Raw genomic sequence first — 19717 nt, forward strand, 5'->3', positions numbered from 1 at the left:
CGGTCCCAGCAGCCTTTGCAGGCGCTACAATGAAATTTGCAAAGTTTTTCGATTTCGGCGCCATTTTCGAGTGGACTCGGAGGTGAGGAGGGAGGGCGGGGAAAAGAAGGGCGCCCGGGCCGGGGGCCCGCGGGGGAGCCCCAAAAATCGCCAAAAATCCCTAAAATCCCCCGGCCCGAGACGAGCCCGGGAAAGGCGCGGGAGAGCCGGGAAAGGCGCGGGAGCGGCGCTTGGGCGGGGAGGAGGGCGGGGGAGGGGGGGGGGAGGAGGAGGCGGCGCGCGGGGGTGCGGGGGACGACGACGACGAGGAACACCGGCTGCCCCCCCACTACTTTCCCTCCCCGCCATCACCGGGAGGGGGCTCCCCTCAGCGGACCGAAAAAGAGGGGGGTCCTCACACCCAACACGTCCGTCAAAGTGGCCAAACTTTTCTGGCGGGGCGGGGAGGGGAGGGGAGGGGAGCCTGAGGGGACTGTTTTTTTTTCCCCACCGGGGGCGCGCGGAGAAAGTTGGCTGAGGGGGCCGCGGCGTCCGGAGAAGGAGGGGAAGCCCCCCAAGGTGCCACGGGTGGGGGGGCGGCGCTGCCCTGCCCCGCGGCCGGGATCCGCCCCCGCATTGCCCCCTCAGGAAAGGCCGCCACCCGCGCGCGCCCCCTCAGCCGCCGCCTCCGCTCCGCCTCCGCTTCCTCCGCCCGATACTTTTTAGCTAAATATGGATACAGCGCGAAGAAGAAGAAGAAGAAGAAGAAGAAGGCCGGAGAAAGTCGCGTCCGCCCGGCGGAGCCCATCCGAGGCCGGCAGCGCCTGAGGAGCTCGGGGCGGGGAGGGAAGGGGAGGGGGCGGCCTGGGCCCGGGTCCCTCCTGGCAGCCCCTTCCCAGCCCTCCTCCTCTCCCTGGCGGGGGGTGGGGTGGGGAGAAGCTCCCGGGGTCCTTCCTGGAAAAGACGCGCGTGGCGGAGGGAGGGAGGGAGGGAGGAGAATCCTGCGGGGGGGAGGACGGGAGGGGCTTCCCTCGGAGTTTGCAACCGCAGCCCCCCGCCCCGGGAAAGAAATAGGGCGGGAGGGGAGGTGAAAGTGACAGGGGGCCAAACCCGGGGAGGTCAGGGGGCTTCGAGGCCTCCCCCGCCCCGCTTCTTTCTGCCTTGCCTTCGTCGCCCCCCACAGCGAGAGTTAAAAGTGATGCACCGCTGATATATATATATATTCAGCGGTGCATATATTTATATATATATATTTATTTATTTTCTTCCCTCCGAGGGAAATCAGTTTGCAGCAAAAAAAAAATAAGACTTTTCTTCTCTCCCCCACCCCACCCAGTGCAAAAAAAAAAAAGTTTCTACCGAAGCAAAAGTGCTTGAGAAAGAAAGAAAGAAAGAAAGAAAGAAAAGACGTTTTCAATTTGCCTTCAGGGGCTTCGAGTTTAGACGTTTTAAGGGAGGAATTGGCCCGTGAGAAAAATGGTTTCATTTCACTTTTTAAAGTATTTCAAATGATGTTTTTTTTCTTTTCTTTTCAAAAAAGGTTTTGAAATGTAAAATGCAATGGGTTTTGGTTTTGGGGTTTTTTCTTGTTTGTTTTGCCTGCCCTTGTCCGGGATATAAAAGTGATTGGAAAAAGTGGGTTGAAATTCAAAAGTGGCCCGTTTGCAATGGAAAAGTGGAAATTTGTTTTGGATTTTGTAAGAGACGTATTAAAAATGTTGAAAAGGCGCAGAACACTCACAATAAATTCTATTTTTTATATAAAAGTCCATTAGTCCTTAAAAAACATACATAGCATATGCCTGTAAATAACTCATTTTTACAGTGTAAGTCATTGTTTTCAAAAAATAAACAGTTTTAGAAATCGTTTTACCCCAGTATTTTTGTCATTACATGTTTTATTTTACAACAATTGATTGAAATGTAATTTAAGAAACGGATTAAAATAATGGCACCATGAACTAATATAAATGGTAGATTTTATTTGTTTATCCCTTATATCCCTAATTTAATTTTTTTTTAAATTGTTCCTTACATTTACTATAAAAAATATTTTTACAAAAAGTGCAGCTATGTTTTCAGACATTAACTCTTATTCAATAATTGGGTTTTTTTTAAAGTAGTATGTGGGAAATTTGCAAGGTCCCAGATTTAATCCAAAAATTTCCACAGTTTGTAAAAGTTTGGACTTTTTAATTCACATAAAATTAATACAACCCTCTTGCATTTTGCTATACCATTTTTGCTGGTATTTTTACACAGGAAGTATAAAAAGTAAAAGAGCAGAGGAACCTCTGCATAATAAGCTGAGTGCACGAATATAATATGGCTGGTGATAAAAACTATACGTTGTCCCCTTTTAATCATATGCATGCAGCAGCTAGAAGAATTTTGAGGAATTGGGGAGGGATTTTTTTCCCTCCTCCCTCTGCAGCCCTTTTTTTAAAAAATGCAGACAAAATGTGTACAAAAAAAGGTAGTTGGCAGGAAAGACCCTCAAAGATTAGAGTCTGTAATTCTGCAGTTGTTGCCGGGTGGGGTAAGAAACAGCTAAGTCATAACGTTTCTGCTGGAAAAATGTGCAAGAGAGACAACAGATCTTAAAAAGATAATTAATTTGTTGTGGGTGGGTGCACTCACATGCAGGTCCTATTAAATGGATGCTGAGTCTGGTCAGATTTTCTACTTCCCTACCCGTCCTTGGTTTGAAGAAATGGTGTTTTTAAGAGTTTGGTTTTTAAGTCTGCAATGCAGTCTTTACATCTAGAGGAGGCGACACTAGTCGAATGGAAAAGCTCCAGGGAGTTAAAATACTGTTCTCCGTCAGCACTTTTGAGGGAAAACTTTTACTGGCATTCTAACATACAGTATAGGGAGCCTTCCCTTCCCTTGTGCTCCATTTAAAAGAAGTAATAAAACTTCCTCACATGAAGTGGGAGACTGCACGTTCTTGCTCCTTGCAAAAGTTTTAAGAGCTGTGCAACAAGGCGGTTAGGCTAAGAGGAGGGTTTGGAGACCAGCTCATCAATAGGTTAATCCTGGTTTGTTTCTAAATGATCTTTTATGAGAGGATAAAATGGGGGGAAGTGTGTGATTTAGACCCAGTGATCGGTGATGACATTTAAAAAGAAGGGTGTACTTTGGAGAATAATCTGTATTTTAAAAATTATTTATCATTTGTGGAAGGTTAGTTTCAGTGTTTAAGCCGATGCTAGTTGAAAACATATTGTGATACTATTTATTTATGTTTATTTTTAAAGAGGATATCTTGCTTTTAAGTTATGTTGAAACAATATAGCAAGGGGATAGTTTTAAATTTTCACTGGGGTAAGTGTTGGCTTCTAATTTTTTCTATTTCTGCTTGTAGGTCGGACAGATTATATCAAGAGGCCCTTTTTTCCCCATAAAGGGGGTGAGTTGGGTAAGTCCATTCAAAATTAATAATTCTTTATTTCACTACCCACTTTTCACATAGGATTGTTTTAGACTAGGCTTTTAATGGAGGTGAAAAAAATGTTCATTCTTTGTACAGGGAAAAATAGGAAAGATGAAATGTTTCAGGAATATAATTTTTAAAAAAATCATTCTGAAATAGAGACAATTGGGGCACAATTCAGTGCCAGGAAATCGTTGTTCTCTTACACAATTCAGTAGGTTTTCTCTTGGAACAGTTTTGCCCAGTTTCTTTCACCCTCAACTCCTGATATGTCTTTTCACGATTAGTTTTGTGTGGTCCATTGCAGTTTGAAAATAATGTTTGTAGCTTAGCACACAGTGTAGACTTGTGGTTAATTCATTAAGCCTATTTTTTAGGCTAGGCTTTTAAAAAAAATTTTTTTATTGGTTTTTAAAAACAAACATAAACAAACAAAACATAAAAACATCAAGCTATCTTCCATATGTGTACATACAGTGTGCCAGTTGGTTTACAAATTGTTTTGTGCTTCCATTTCGTAGTCTTCAATTACAATTACATTACATATAATCTCATATTGTCAATCCAATATTAAATACATTGGTATCATTATTAATCATTTGACTATACTTTTATTCATTCATGCTTTTGGAAAGAATCATATTTTTCTTAATTTGTTTTGTGACAATTCATATCATCCCAAATCTATCCTAAAATTATTTTGTAGATATAATAAGGAAAGAATACACCTTTATATATTTAGTATTTTCTAAAAGTCTACATATTTCGTTACTATACTTTATTGTCTAATCATTGATAGAATAGATCCCAAACTTTATAAAATTGTTTATCATCCTGTTCTCTAATTTCAAATGTCAATCTGCTCATTTCAGCACATTCCAATATTTTCTTAATAATTTCCTCCTGTGGTGGTGTTTTCTCATTTTTCCAGTTTTTAGCAAATACAATCCTAGCCGCTGTTAATACATTTACAATCAGGTATTTCAAGTCTTTACTATACATTTCAGGTAAAATTCCCAATAAAAATATCTCTGGTTTCAAGTCTATATGTTTTTTTGTCACTTTTCCAACCACATGTGGATTTTAGTCCAGTATTTTTTAGCATCCGCACAAGTCCACCACATATGGTAATATGAGCCAGGTGTCTGATGACATTTCCAACATTTTTCGGATTTATTCTTGAACATTCTTGCTATTCTTGTCGGGGAAAACGCCACCTGTAAAACATCTTATACAAATTTTCTTTATATGCTGTTGACATTGTCATTTTATAATTTTGAGACCACAATTTTTGCCATTTCTCTAAATCAATCCCATATCCAAAATTCTTCCCCCAAGCAATCATAGGTTCTTTAACTTGTTCTTCTTCTAGTTTAATTTCTAATAAATATTCATACAATTTTTTAATCACCTTTTCATTAGTACCTGTCAAAATCTTATCTAAGTCAGTCAGTTTATCATAGAAACCTTCTGTTTTAGAATCTTTATCATACCTTGAATGTATTTGCGCATATGAGAACCAATTCATCTTTATACCTTGTTCCTCTAGTTTTTGCATAGATTTAAGTTCACCCTTTTCATTCAATATTTCACCATATCTGTTTGTTCCTTTTTGTATATTATAGGATACGAAAATGCTTCAATAGTCCATAGCCAGACTGGAATTTTCAAATAACATTGCCTTTTAATCTTCTCCCAGTTTAACCACAGAGACGCTAGGCTAGGCTTTTAATGGAGGTGTAAAAACGTTCGTTCTCTAAACCAGGCTTCACATAGGTGAATCCAGTCTCTCAGTTTCCTATGTGTAGGTGTGCACATTTGTGTCTCTACAATATGGATAGATTTCCACAAATTAGAAACACAACTGTTGTGAATCTGCCCTCAAATGTCACTTAATCCAGTAAGAATCTTTTTATAACAATCACCCTAAAAATGTGATGAAATGAGATGCAGGCTGTATTGGTTTCTGTTTATTCATTATCTGTGTGGCTCCCTCTTTGCTTATTGCAGATAAATTCACAAACAAGCCACAAACTTCTTAAAATTCAAGTTTCACTCTGCTACAAAGGGAGTTATTAAAATGTTGGTTGGACGAGGGTTTGTGAGTAGGATGTGATAACTTTGAAAGTCCTTTGTGACTCTTGAAATGGGGCTTCCAACAAATTTCTTTCTAGATGGTTAAGGTAGACTTGACTTTTCTTTCTTTCTTTTTTTCCTACGTCAATGTCTCTCAAGCGTTGGTGGCTTTTAAGATGGGTGGACTTCCAGAATTTTGGGAGTTGAAATCCACCCACCTTAAGCCCACCAATCTTGAGAAAAACGCTGTGCCACAAAGTTGGAACTTGTTCCAAGTGCTCACCTTTGCTTGCTTGGCTGAAGATCCAAGGGTTCCATAACTGTGAATATAATCTGGATTTAACCCTGTTCTGTTTCCACAGATGACTTTTCTTCAACCCTTCACTTGACTTCTTTTTGGGTTTTCTGTTTTAATTTCAGGCATGGGTTCTGCGCATTAGCTGAACCTCCGCGATGGAAGACACCGGACAGAGAGTTTGTGGGTATGTTGGTGTTTCCCTTTGCTAGATTAACGGAGGGGGAAGGGAGGAAGGCTGACATTGTCCGGTTTATTACTTTGTCCAGTTTATTACTTTGTCCGTGGAGGTAAAAGAATGTGTCAGGCCTGCAATTTGATGATTGCGACTTCAGTAGAAGTCTGGTTTATAAGCCATTAACAATGTCCTCCTTGCTACAGCAAGAACATTTTGTCTTCTTTCCCTTCTCTTGCTTTGAATGTAGTAGCCAAAATGAAGTTGGTCTCTTTCTTAGCAGTCCATAACCCTGGTTACGGGCTCATCCGCAGCCTAGTCCAACAGTTTTAAAATGCCATTGATATAAAAAAAATAGTAGTTTTCTCGTGTCTCCCATGGATTCTAATGGGGCTCTAGAAGAAAGTTCATTTCTAGCTGGGATTTGGATCTGGTAGCCTTGTTTCTGAGTGGGAGAATAAAACAAATCAAAAAGGCGATCAAAGAATGGGAGTGATGAGATTCCATCTCTCTGAGAGTACGGGGTTTTCCCCCCGCAACCAGTCTTTGGGGGAGGAGGGTTTTCCCCACCTAAAAATTAGTGCTCACAACTTCCTCTCGCAGCTCAAAGGTTCGCAAGTTTTTTGCATTCATGGCTTTTATCTAAAATAACGCATTAAAACCGTTTGTAAGACTTTTCCTTGTGGGGTTTGATGTTTTAGCTCCTGTTGCAACTAAAGGCAAATCTCTCCCAGGAGTTCTTGCATTGTTTTTATTCCTTGCAGGTAAGTTGACACAGGTGAGTAAAATGAACAGAGAGAGTCCCATAGGTTGATTCAGAGCAATCCCCCATCTAATGGCAATTTCTGGTTGAATTGGCTGTGGGGGGGCGGTTTAAATTCCCCACTTGTCTTCTCTGTGCATTTCAGGCTTTTAGCAAAAGCAACAGACACTCTAGAAAATAACTTTTTGGTTGCTTCTATTGGTTTCTGTGAACAGGAACTGCTACAGGAACATTGGGGGTTGTGGTACCCCTGTGGATAATGGTATGAATGGCCATCTGATCTCCCTTCAGCTTCCATGGGTTCAATCCTGCTAAGCTGTGGCAGCATTTCTCTGCTAAATGCAGGAGAAAAAGCATTATAAATGTTGCATATAGTCCATATAAACGTTCCTTAAAGCATACCTGTCCATAAAGCAGTGAAAACAGAAGACATTTTCCAGTGGCAGTAAAGATGCCTCAAAGAAATAGGATGCCATTTAGATAAAACAAATTAATTTGTTATAGTCAAGAATACTTAGTTTGTTTCGCAGCCTACAAACTTAACTTGCTGGCTGTGATACTATCTATTGGCATTTTATATAACTCTTTCCATTTCTAAGGATTTGGTTTTGTTTTTATTTTTAAAAAACACACACACCAAAATAGAACCCTGAACTCTTTAAACGAGTTTAGCTTTCTTAGCCAGTCATGTGTTTTAAAAGCCTGCCCTGTAGAACATGTTCGTGGAATTACTGAACAGGAAGGGATATCTAAGTTTATAATGCATTTATATGAGGTGTGGACAAGTTGGGTAATTTAAAAAAAAAGCGAATAAAGGAAATTGTGAGCATTGTGATCCAACTTGAAGTACTAGGAAGGCTTTAGATCAGGCAGGCCTGCAAAACTTGCTGTATATCTTAACACGTAGATAAACTAAGAATTATTAAGTAGCTCAAATAATTGGAGGGATCAGACCTTCAGGTACATAAAGTCCTGCAGTTAACAGTGTGCTAACTATGCTTATAACATGCAAGTGTTGGTCCATAACAAATAAAATATAAAATCCATAGTTGCCTAACCTTTTATCAGAACATGCCAATAAATGCTTTTGTGACTGACAGCCCTCATTTGTGTCTGTAGTGCATACCAAATAAATACGAAAGGTTGATGGAAATCAACTTCTCAAATTGCTTGTTTATCCAACTGAGATTATATACATGTTACATTTACTCTGGAGTAAATTAAACTTGCCCTGAATGCATTGTTTGAAATGCACCACTGGCTACTGCTGGAACAGGTGCATTTTAGAGGTGAATATAGGAATTCTGGCTTGGTGAAGTCTGATTCATTTGGCAGGCAGGCCTGGAAAATCCTTAGCTTGCATAAAGGCTGTGTTTTCCCATCTGATGCAGCCAATGGAATCATAGTTTCGAGTTCTCCCTGGGTGGTTCAGAAGCCTAGAATTCGTTCTGCAAATGCTTTATGGAAGGGGTCTCCAACCTTGGCCGCTTTAAGACGGGTGGAGTTGAAGCCCACCAGTCTTAAGGTGGCTAACGTTGGAGACCCCTGCTTTATGGGATGTGGATTAACGTTCTGTTGTTGCTACTTGTTCCATTGCGACTTTGAAACCTTTCTCCCTATTATATTTGGAAGTGGTGGGGGAAATGAGACCTGCTGAAATCCTGCGTCTTGGATTGCTTTGCAACTCGGCTTCCTTGGGGCCCTCAACCTTGAGGTGACGTAGCAGCACGACATGGTTTGTAGAGAAAAGAAGATACAGACCGTTCTGGGCTGCCTCATGACCTCAAGGGTTCCATCAAATATGATCCATCACCAGACTCAGGAAAGCCAAAGTTAGCTTACCTGACCAGGTATGTTTCAGTACGAATACTTTTGAGCGGGTCCTTGAAACATCCGCCTTAAACTTTCCTTTTCCTTTCCCAATTTCAGCATCACCCCAATCGTGAAGGTCCGAGATCTCCCCACAGCAGAACTTTCTCTGAATCTGGAATACTGGGAATGAGAGAGAATTGCAAAGACCAAATTCAGGCCATGCTACCTCTGAAGGCGACAGGGGTTTCCAACTTTGGGAACTTTTAAGACCAGCTGGCTGGGGAATAATAATTCTGGGAGTTGTAGTCCACAGGTCTTAAAAGTTGCCAAGGTTGGATACCTCTGCTCTAAGGGCATTTAAAAGTGGCTAGCATCTCTCCTCGGGCGTTTTTTATTCCCAGCAGAATTAAGCCCTGGATTGCACGCTGCTCGCAGGACAACACGGTTCCTGGGAAGCAGAGCTTCAAACTCATGAGAGCTACTCCCAAGTCAAAAGATATTTCAAGATTTCACTCTGAATTGTCTTCCGAAATCCCCTTTCTATGATCTTTTTTTTTTTCTTCCCCACCAGGGCTTGGGTGAGCTATCAGTCTTTTTTTTTTTTTTTTTTTGTTATTCCCAGGGAGGGCTGCAGAAACGCAAAGATCTGCCTGTTGTGCTTTAGCAGCACGTAAATACTGGAGTTTAGAATGGCCTCCAGTATTGCTTTGCTGCTGTAGTGAAGCTGGCACCTGCTCCGGGAAATTGGGCCTAAAGCGATGCAAAGAGCTTTGTTTGTTGTCCGCTGGGTGAGGGTTTCAGGATGGGACTTGTGATCTTCCCCAAATAAACCAACATCCCTCTCACCCTATTTGAGGAGAAAACATTCTCCCTCCCTCGTACTCAAAAAATTGTCTTCTGCTGCCAGAGAATTTAGGGAGCTGCAACCCCTGTGGGCTTGCAAAGACGGATAAGAATATATTTGTAGCTCAGGGTTCAACTGTAGGGTCCTTGGTGCTCTCTGAGCTTGGTTGTTTGCAGATGTTTAATTACCTTACTAGGTAACATCTTCAGTGCTGGAAGGGAGAAGGATTTGCTGTCTTTTATTAAACCAATATAACCCACTTCCTTGTAGCACTGATCATCTTGCCTAGTTGGGTAATGAAATGTCTGCAAGAAAAAAAAAAAACCAAGTTCAAGAGAGCTCCAAGGAGCCTACAAATAAGCAAATTTGAAGCGTCTTGATTGTGGAAAGAGAGTCTACGAATGTAGTAGTATATGAATATAGGGGTAGTCCAACTACCACTAAGTAGTTTTTGTAATCGGCACATGTCCCTGAATCTTCTGTGCAAGAAACCTGAATGTTTCCTGTAGACACCAGGAAGATGATAGAGGCATCAACTGTGCAATTTAACTGATTGGATTCCTGTATCATACTGAGCAGGGGCTTATTTAATGAATGCTTTTTTGGATAAAGCATAATTGGATGGTTTTATATACTAACTTAACTGTGTATAAATCATGTAATGGCTTGATGTAATGATTCTGGATTTTCCTCTGGGAGTTTAGGGAGAAAAACCTAATGGCAAGATTTTCTAGTTAAACGTTTATGCTGGGTCGTCTTGGTGCCATGCCATTTTATAAAATATAAAATATTTGTATTAAATATCTGGTGTGAATCAACCGTGGTGTCATTGTCCCATATATGACATGAGGTAATTGGATGCCCGTTGAAGTCTTTAAAACGGAAGGACAGGCTCCAGAGTTAAGCTTTGCACGGTGCCTAACCCTGGTTTACGGAATAAGCCACAGCTTGCCTAGGTTTGCAGCACAAGCTGAACCAGGACTGGCTTTTATTATAACGAATCTGTGCGACATTTCAAGTCTCATTGTTTGCTTCTCCTGGTATGTTGAATTTAGCTTTTTCCTGAGAACTTCCTCTAAAAAAAAAAAAAAAAAGATTGAAAACATCACCTGGAGGATAAATTAGGCTACAATTTGAAGAGGTAGAAAAGGGGAAGAAAAAAAAAAAAAAAACCCCACCCAGAAATCCCGTGGCATCTTTTCAGACTGGGGAAAACGGGGTTTGAAACGAAACGGGTTCGTCTGAAAGCGCCGCCGGATTCCTTCCCGCTTTGAACGGCGCCTCCTACACTCCGGAGACCCGAGAATAAAACGCCGCCTGCTTGCTTGGGGGCGCCGAGGCTGCAGAGGCTTTGCCCCACCCAGCGCTTCCCCCGGGGGCTCGGAGCCCCCGAGAGAATTGGCCGAGAACGGGGCGCGCCCGGCACCAAAGCCAGCGGAGCGATGGGTCGTCAGATCAGGGTCTCCAACCTTGGCAGTTTAAGCCTGGAGGACTTCAACTCCCAGAATTCCCCAGCCAGCTTTGCTGGCTGGGGAATTCTGGGAGTTGAAGTCCTCCAGGCTTAAACTTGCCAAGGTTGGAGACCCTGGGTCAGACAGTTGAGAGCGCGTCCCTGGGGGAGGAGGGGGCCCTGGAGCGGCCGGCCCCTGCCCGTCGGGCCTCCCGCGGCTCACGGAGCCGGTTGGGTCGGTTTAAAAGAGCGCGCCGGGCCGGGAGAGGGAGCCGAGCTTCCTTTGCCCCCCCGGGAAACGGGGAGGGTGGGGGGAGTGGCTGCTGGCCCGCCTCGCCTGCGGGGCTCGATTGGGAGCCCAGGCGGCTCCTTGGCTTGAACGTGGCCGACTTTTCCCTCCCGTCCGCTCTCCCCACCCTCCCTTCGGGCGAGGTCCGGGGAGCGACCGTCGCGGGAGTGGGTCTCCTGGCTTGAGCCGGCGGGGGAGGGGAGGTCGGACTAGAAGACCTCCAGGATCCCTTCCAACTCTCTTATCCTGCTCAGGCGAGAGCTTCTTCCTCCTCGCCCAACGGGAGAGCCGAAGGGCCAGGGGACTCTTTCAAACCGGGCTTCGTTTTTGTGTTGCCCGACGTGAATGCCCGGAAGCCGGCCGGGATCGAGGGCTCGGGAGCCCCATCAAAACGAAGCGGCCCCTCGAAATCTGCCAGGCTGGCCGGGCGGGGAAGAAGACACGGACGACGGGCGCCCTTTCCGAAGTGGGAGCCCGATGCCCATGCGGCTGGGCGGGCAGCTGCGGCTCCGTCGGACGCCTCGTCCGCGCCTCCCCCGCTGCGCCTCTTTTCCTTTGCCCCCCGCGAGTCGCTCCGTCCCCGGCCGAGGCAGGAGGCGTCCGGGCGGCCCCACCCGGCCTCTCTGCACGGCTGGGCAGCCTTGGTCCCGTTGGCGCCCCTCGGCGCGCCCTCCGGGCATCAGCAGGATCCAGAAAGCCCCCCCACCCCCCCAATGGCCAGTTCGCCTGCCCGCCGCTGACTTTGCGAAACAAGCCGCGCGGTTTCGCCGGCCTGCCGGCGGGGGATCGACCGCAACCCGGGAGAAGAAGCCGCGTCGGAGCTGCAGCGAGAAGCGAGCCTCGCTTTCCGACGCCGCTTCCAATGGGGGTGGGGGGGGCTTGGGCGTGCCCCGCCCGGCCTACCTCGCAGGGGGCTCGCTGGGCGGTGGGAAGCGGTGCAGCCTGTGCCGTTCCTGGCGGAAAAGCGAGGTAGAACCGCAGTGACCGTTGCGGGGGAGGCTGCTTTTCTCTCGCCCCCCTAAAAAAATAGGCAAGGCTCGCCAAGCTTCCCGCCCCCCAAAATCCGGAGGGCGACGCCTTTGCTTGGGAATCCCCGGCTCCCGTCCGCCCAGAGGGCGCCGCTGGCGGCCGGGCTACGTCTCTTCCCTCGGGAGGGAGGAAGCGGGATGGGGGCCGCTCTCTCGCCCGCCGCCCGGAGCCGGGCAGGAGCTTCGGGGCTCCGGTTTTCCTTCCACCGGGCGACCGATTCGGGGGAAGGGAGCGGCCCTCGGCCCCATCGCCGGCAGTTTTCCTCCCGGTCCGGTCCGGGGATCCCAGAGAAGGGGCCGTTGATTCGGGATAACTGCCGGCATCAACGGACTCCCGTTTCCCTGGTCTGCCTTTCGAACAAACCAAAAGTCCTCACCTGCCAAGGTGCGCTAGTTACCTAACTGGCGATCCGGACGTTTGTCCCAAAGGGGCTTTTTCCAAGAGGCACCTGGATTTTCTGGCTTTTCCTTTTGAAGACATTTCTCATCCAAGTCTGGATGATGGAGAAGGGAAGGATTGATATTCCTTGCAGACAGCTGGTCATTTGCATCCTTCCGGAGGGTCGTTGAGGCCACTTGGAGGTTTTATCTGTGTCCTCAGGGTCACCTGAGTGGTGCAAATGCTTCCTGTAGTCTGCAATTTTCCCCTCTGGAAATCCATTCCTCCTCCCACTCCATTCCAAAGGTGCCCATCCCAAATTGTATAGCTAAAACTCGAGAGTGAACCAGCTGTCCACAAGGAGTATCAATCCTTCCCTTCCCCCCCCATCCAGTCAGAGCTGAAGAAGCTTCTTGGATGAGAAGGGAAACCTCTTCAAAAGAAAAAAAAAACCCTAGAAAGTCCAGTTGCCTCCTGAAAAAAAAAGCACCTTTGGGACAACCAGGACCTGGATGATGACGGAGAATCTCTACAGATAACCCCAAACAGCTCTGGGTGATACATCACCTCCTGCGGGCAAAGTAGAATTTCAGCATCGGAGCCTGTGAGAAAGGATTCTGCCCCAACTTTTGGTCTAATCCTGCCAATAGTGGCATGAAACATAATTACGCTGACACGGACAGATCCATGCCACCACGGAACTGTAAAATGTGGAACTACCAAATAATGTAGGACGTCCCCTTTTTTCCTCCTAGAATGCAAAGACAGGATTCAGTCCCTCAGTTAAGTAGCTAAGTTTTACTCAGCACGAAGTGTGAAGCTATTTGCTCTCATTTCTTGCACAAACCCATGAGACTTAAGTGACAAAGTCTGTTTTAAATAAACCTTGCACGAGCCAAACCTGAATCTGCAATGGAGGCTCTTAGCCGTGGTTTGAGAAGCAAATTGCAGCCTACCTCATAGGTGGTACTAAACCATGCGTCACATTAGGCCCCAAACCAACCACACTGGTTGAACATAACCCTGAACGTTCCCCAATTCCAGGCACAAGGCAAAGGAACCAACGGATCGCGTGCGTGCAAGGGCATCGCTACAAGATCCTTACTTTTCTGTGACAGGATCCACCTGGCTTGCATAGTGAGTGAGCCACATCGCACGCAGCCCCTTTGAATGCGATGCTGCTGCTGCGGAAAATGTGCTCCAGCCCAAAGAACAGCAGAGGTCACCCTTCTGCAGCCAGTAGTGGCGAAAACAGCCCATGAAACAAAAGCGCTTAAAACTTATTTTAAAAACCACCATCTTGAACTGGGGCAGAAAATAACGGAAACCTCTCTTTTGAAGGGCTGATTGGAAGGACAAAAATGGCCCCTAAATTTTTCTAGGCACTTGTAATTTTTTTTAAGAGACATCAGAATTAGCCAATTAGCCAATCCCCAATATATCCTGAAACACAGGCTGGGATGAACTGGGAAGTCATGGGAAAAGACCCTGATGCTGGGAATGGCTGAAGACTAGAAGGGGACAACAGAAGTTAGAGCAGGGGGTCTTCAAACTTGACAGCTTTAAAGGCTTGTGGACTTCAACTCCCAGAATCCCTCCTCCAGTCATGTTAGCTCAGGAATTCTGGGAGTTGAAGTCCACCCGTCTTCAAGTGGTCAAGGTTGAGATACCTTGGTTTAGGGCAATCCAGGAAGCTCAAGAGCCAGGGTCTCCAAATGTGGCAAGTTGAAGACTGGTGGGCTTCCAACTCCCAGAATTCCTCAGCTAACATGACTCGAGGGATTCTGGGAGTTGGAAGCTGCCAAGTTTGGAGAGTTCTGGGTTAGGGTCTTTGATGCAATAAACATGTTTTGGGCAAACTCAGGGAGACATTGGAGGAGGAAGGGGGAGGGCTGGCAGGCGGTGGCCTATGGAGTTGTGAAGAGTCTTGACACAACTTGGGGACTAACAACTGTGAAGACGACAAGGGCTCCTCAGTCTGAAAGGTGGCTTTCTCGGGAGGAATTGCCCAATGCCCACTGACTTTGCAGGGTTTTCCCAACAGGGCCAATCACCGCTCCTCTTGGCCCCCCACTGCCCAAGTAGGCCCGAATTCTTCCCTGAAATCATTGGCCTGGGACGAGGACGGGGAAACTGAGGCAAAGAAAAAAAGCGAGGGCACAGCAGGTTGGTTGCTTTAAGTGTACGGTGGAGCCAGCTCACAGCTGCCTGGGCAGCCTCTTTGGAGAAAGAGCTTTTACTTTATTTTTTAAAGTACATCCACTTTGTGCACCTCAAAGGGTCGGCGTTACAATCGTGGTTTTTCTTTTTCTTTTTAAACCGACGACACAACATACAGAGACGATGAGTCCGGGTGCGAAAGGCAACGCAACTCAGCTGATGGAGGAAGGATGACGGAGGCGCACAAGCTTGTGTGTGGGGACTTGAGTGTTGCCGGCTGGATGGATGGAAGCCGCTTTTCCTTCGCTCAGCCTTTAGCCAAAGGATGCCGGTGCGCTCAAATCCTGAACTTTCGTTGACGCTGCCGCATTTTTTCCTCTCCAGACCCAAATAGACTCTTTTCTTTAACTCTGCCAGAGGCAACTGAAGCAACTCCTGAGAAGCGGCTCAGCAGAAGAGCATCGATGCTCCTTTCGAGGACACCACAACCCACCCAATCCAGGGGCTCTGTGGGCCCCCTTCCCACCCCTGAAGCAGCAACCCAGTGATCAGCCCCCCTCCCTCCCCCCCAAATCTCAATTACATTCCATTACAATATAAAACTTAAATTACTTGTTTTTTTAAAAAATATTACTAATATAGATTTTCCCATCTTAAAATGCCTTATACATTTACAGTACTTAGAACTATTTCATGAACTGATGAGGTTTTCAAAAAGAGGGGAGAGGGGGAGAGAGAGAGAGAGAGAGAGAGAAAGAAAGAAAGAAAGAAAGAAAGAAAGAAAGAAAGAAAGAAAGAAAGAAAGAAAGAAAGAAAGAAAGAAAGAAAGAAAGAAAGAAAGAGGAAGGAAGGAAGGAGAAAGGAAGGAAGGAAGGAAGAAAGGAGAGAGAGGGAGACAGGGAGAGAGAGATCTGTTTTTCTCAAAGGAGGGACTGGCTAGGAGGAGGAGATGCATAGTGCAAATTTTAAAAAAAGGGAAAGCGGAAATTTCCTTTTCTGACTTCCCAGATGCAAATGAACAAGACGAGTTTCCCATGCGGTACATGCAATAAGTTATAAAGCAAGAGAGATTATGACGAGAGAAGCGCAGAGGGAACCCCTCCACAATCCGAAGCTGCCGTTTTGGGCCGAGAGGCAGAGAGACAGAGAGAGAGAGGGGCTGCTAGAGGTCAGCTTCACGGTCTCGCTGCGCTTTTGATGACACCGGCCGGGATCACGCCTTGTATTTCTCCTTCCCGGTCTCGCTGATCACGCAGATGTGCTGGTGGAAGACAAGGAGCGTCAAAGGCTTCCAAAATTCATAAGGAGGAAGAGGAGGGTAGCCTTTTGCTGATTCTCACCGTGAAAGCCAACTTTTGGGGCAGGGGAGACGCAAATACCCACCTCACCCCCACCCCAAGGGACGTCACAGGGCTGCCGGGTTCAAAATAAACTCCCTGCTCTTCCTGGTTGAATGGGTGGCCCTCCATTTGCAACCATATCATGTTTGAAGCCACAATGGCACTGGGACGGTCCTCACACTTACAACAGTTGTAGCGTCCTCACGGGTCATGCGGTCAAAATTTGGGCACTGGGCAACCAGGGGGTGTGTATGGTTGCCGCATGCCAGAGACACATGATCTCCATATCGCAACCTTCCCAGATGGCTTCTGTTCTGGCAAGCAAAGTCACTGGGGGGGAGCCAGATTCACTTAATGACTGTGTGCTTTACTTAACAACCGCAAGCTTGGCTGCCTTGCTTGCTTAGCCCCCTCTTTCTTTAGCAAAAGGAATCCTCGTCCAAATTGGGCTTTTAAAGTCTGGGGCCACCTGCAGAGTCTTTGAATTCTGACCGTTGCTTTGCCAAGAAGCCGCCTCGTGTTTGGCAATCTTGGTCAGTTTGCTCCGTACCAAACGGTGGGAAGCCACAATCCAACTGGGAATTGGGCTGGGAAAGGTAGCTTGAGGGCCCTCTGAGTCGCCACAAGACTCTAGACATTCCCAACCTTGTTTCCCCCAAGGAAAAAAAAGAAAAGAAATCCGTTTCTGCTGCTTCCTTTTGACCCCTTCCCGGCGCTAAGAGAAGCAGAGTAAAGGCAGGGGTGAAAAATCTGTGCCTTTTTTTTTTTTTAACCAGGTCATCTGTGTCAATCACTTACATTCAAATCTCTGAAGTATTCGTTATAATCTAGAGCATATCCAACCACAAACTTGTCCGGCACTTCAAAACCAACAACTGGAAAGAACCACAATAAAGCAGGTTAAACTTAGGCAGAATTGGGGACAACCGTGTTCATAAATCTCAATGGTGGCGCCACTTGGCATTAACGGGAGCTCTTCGTTAAAAAGAGCAAAACGGCACGGACCTTTTTTTAAAATAAAAATAAAGCCAGGTTTGTTATCATAAGCCAGCAAATTAAACAGGTGGCATTTTCCTAACGTCCCTTGAAGTTCCATCGGGTGTAAAAGGAGAGGGAAGTTGGAAGACCTCCCCCAAATTAGAGCCAATACACACACTCTGCAAAATCATGCTTGACCCCAATGTGGCTAAGCTGAAATCCTAAACGTGGTCATTAAGGAGTAAATCTCTTTTAAACAGAAGGGGGCTGAGCACCGGCTTACACTCTTAGCTGCTTTGGCTTAGTTTTGCCCATAAACACACAGCCAACAACTGGATTTTTCAAGGCACAGAAAAGCTGTTATTGTAGGCCAGCTCCGTCCTTTGCCACCGGAGCCTCCCTTTGCTGACTAGTTTCAGCCCACTGATTTCTGGTTTCAACGACCTTCCCTTAATCCCCGGGCCTCTAGGATTACACTCCGGCTTACACAAGAGCCACTTACAATCAGGCCGGTATCCTACACTTCGGGGTGTCCTTTTCACCAACAAGCTGTCAAAAAAAAAAAAGAAAAAAAGAAATAAGCCCAACCAAAGTCAGTTCGTGTAACTGATAAGGAGCAAAAATGATAAGCCTATCCTTGTACATTCCACGCCGGCTAAGGCAGGATTGTTCAAGCTTGGCAACCTGTGGGCTTCAGCTGCCAATTTTCTCCTCGGCCATCTGAGAGTTTTAAATCCACAAGTCTTAAAAGTTGCCAAGGTTGGACACCTCTGAGCTCAGGTTTACGTTCTGCCCTTCCTCGCAGGTGCAGCCAAAAATGAACAGCCAACCCAGAGCCAGTGGGACCCCCTCCGGGTGGGAGTTTTAGGCGTACACAAAGGCCGTTTCTTGGCTCAGGAGCCGAGGAAGAGGCGAAGGGCCACTGCTGCCTCCTTAACTGGGGCAGGAGGAAAAAGGGGAAACGCTGCCCCACTTCCTCCCTGCTTCACAGCGGCAGGAAAGAGTGACTTGGCCCACACACGCTGCCTGAAAGCGTTTATTTTCCACAAGCCTCACAAGTAAGAGAGTGTGTGTGTGTGTGTGTGTGGTGGAGGGAGTGGGGTTATCTCTACTGTACAGAAGCCGCTTCAGCGACTGCTTGCCTGCTATCAGTGCTGCATGCTTGGTCAAGGTCAGAACGTGACCAAGACTCGCAGCAGCTTGTTAAGGGCAACCGAAACTGGCAGGGAGCAGCTTGATCAACAGTGATTCGGGCCAGCAGTTACACTCGCCTTGCCTTGAAGTGCCGTGGTGGATCCTTAAAACGCGGAGTGACTTGCTGGCTCGAAGGGGAAAGAAAGCCATAAGCCAAAGTCTCCAGCCAGATTTGGGAAACGGACCCTCTTCGCAAGTCCTGCTCCATGCAGCTCCTCAAGGTTTTCTCCGATCTCCCTTCGCGTGGGTAGAGAGGAGGGGAAGCAGCTGGCATTCTTAGGGACACCTTAGCCCAGGGGTCTCAAACTTGGCACTTTAGGCTTGTGGATTCAACTCCCAGAATTCTCCAGCCAGCAAAGCTGGCTGGAGAATTCTGGGAGTTGAAGTCCACAAGCCTTAAAGTTGCCAAGTTTGGAGACCTCTGCCTTTAGCCCCACTCATCATTCTGGGCTTCTCAAAATCAGAGACCTTGAGGAAGGGCCAGAAAAAATTACAGATTCTCCGACTGCAGAGAAGGAAGCCCCTCCAAAGGGACCACCTGCCCTTTAGTTCATCAGCCTGCAACACCAGCTCCTTTAGAAGTTGATCGCAGTGAGGCCAGCACAGACGGATACAGCCTATAAAATAGTTCTAATTTACCGCAGCTTCTGGAGAGAGAATGTGGAGGCGGCAGGGATCGTAAATGTAAAAGATGGGTCTTTTGAGGTCTGTGTGTGAAGGGCACTGATAACCCCACTCCTCCCACCCTCCCAATCTTCTGTTATTAAACCCTGGTTCAGTAAAGCACGCAGACAAGACCACGTTGCAAGCTCTTATTGTTTTTGTTAAGGGAAACAATGGCGGACCACCTGAGCCAAAAGTTACATCCTCTGCTCGGATATGTTAGCTGAAGTCGGATCACTTCAGGCTGGGGTGGGGGGGGGGGGTGGAGAGGGCTTTCAAAAGTGACACGGGGACAAGCTCTGACCTTGCTACTTTGACCATCTTTGGATTGTACTGCTGGAGCAGGGAAAGGAGTGTCTGCATTGTCTTCCCTGTGTCGATGATGTCCTGAGGAGGAAACAGACAAAGGGGTCACACAACAGCTTGTTTTTGGAGGAAAAGTACAGCAAAGGATATCACACTCGGGTGAGTGACTGGCCAGAATAAAACTAATGCTGCATTGGGGCATATTAGGCCTAGAAAAATAATAATAATAATAAAGATAACATATCTATAAAAGGAGATAGCTTTGGGGCTTGAAATACATGACTAAAACTTGATCGTGTCTTTATGGGGCCTTTTACAAAGGCAAGTAAACTTGAACGTGAATTATTAATGTGCATTTGGTCACAGAGATAGTTAATAAATCTTGTTTCAACAAGAATATTTCAACTATTTTCCTCATTCCCCGTTTGGAAGAAATTGATAGGTTTGAAGTGGCCTTGAAATTTGCAACTGCAAGAAGATTCTAATCCATATACAGCTTACTCAGACCTTGCAAGGAATCAGTGGAACTCAAGGCAACGGGCCCCAAAAC

The 19717-nt window shown here is 46.3% G+C and overlaps 2 protein-coding genes and 1 long non-coding RNA gene across 4 annotated transcripts in view; 2 read left to right on the forward strand and 1 right to left on the reverse strand.

Moving 5' to 3' along the window:
• On the forward strand, positions 1-19556 carry LOC113423776 (uncharacterized). Its single transcript, XR_015750675.1, has 5 exons — positions 1-82; positions 3347-3400; positions 5912-5973; positions 6663-6739; positions 17810-19556. It is a non-coding gene; the product is annotated as an uncharacterized LOC113423776 (long non-coding RNA).
• The window catches only part of MOSPD1 (motile sperm domain containing 1), a 139152-nt gene that overhangs the window by 46830 nt on the left and 72605 nt on the right, over positions 1-19717 (forward strand). The window lies entirely within an intron of this gene.
• The window catches only part of HPRT1 (hypoxanthine phosphoribosyltransferase 1), a 13539-nt gene continuing 8519 nt past the window's right edge, over positions 14698-19717 (reverse strand). The window contains exons 6-9 of the mRNA XM_087971926.1: positions 19166-19248; positions 17507-17553; positions 16825-16901; positions 14698-15947 (exon numbers count right to left, since the gene is read on the reverse strand). Coding sequence (XP_087828052.1) covers positions 15900-15947; positions 16825-16901; positions 17507-17553; positions 19166-19248 — 255 coding nt within the window. The 3' untranslated portion in view covers positions 14698-15899. The remainder of the gene's footprint in view (positions 15948-16824; positions 16902-17506; positions 17554-19165; positions 19249-19717) is intronic.

The sequence above is a fragment of the Notechis scutatus genome, chromosome 10 (assembly GCF_049901735.1).
Source record: "Notechis scutatus isolate UNSWTSFEM ecotype Mainland chromosome 10, rNotScu1.2, whole genome shotgun sequence".
NCBI classification, from domain to species: domain Eukaryota; kingdom Metazoa; phylum Chordata; class Lepidosauria; order Squamata; family Elapidae; genus Notechis; species Notechis scutatus.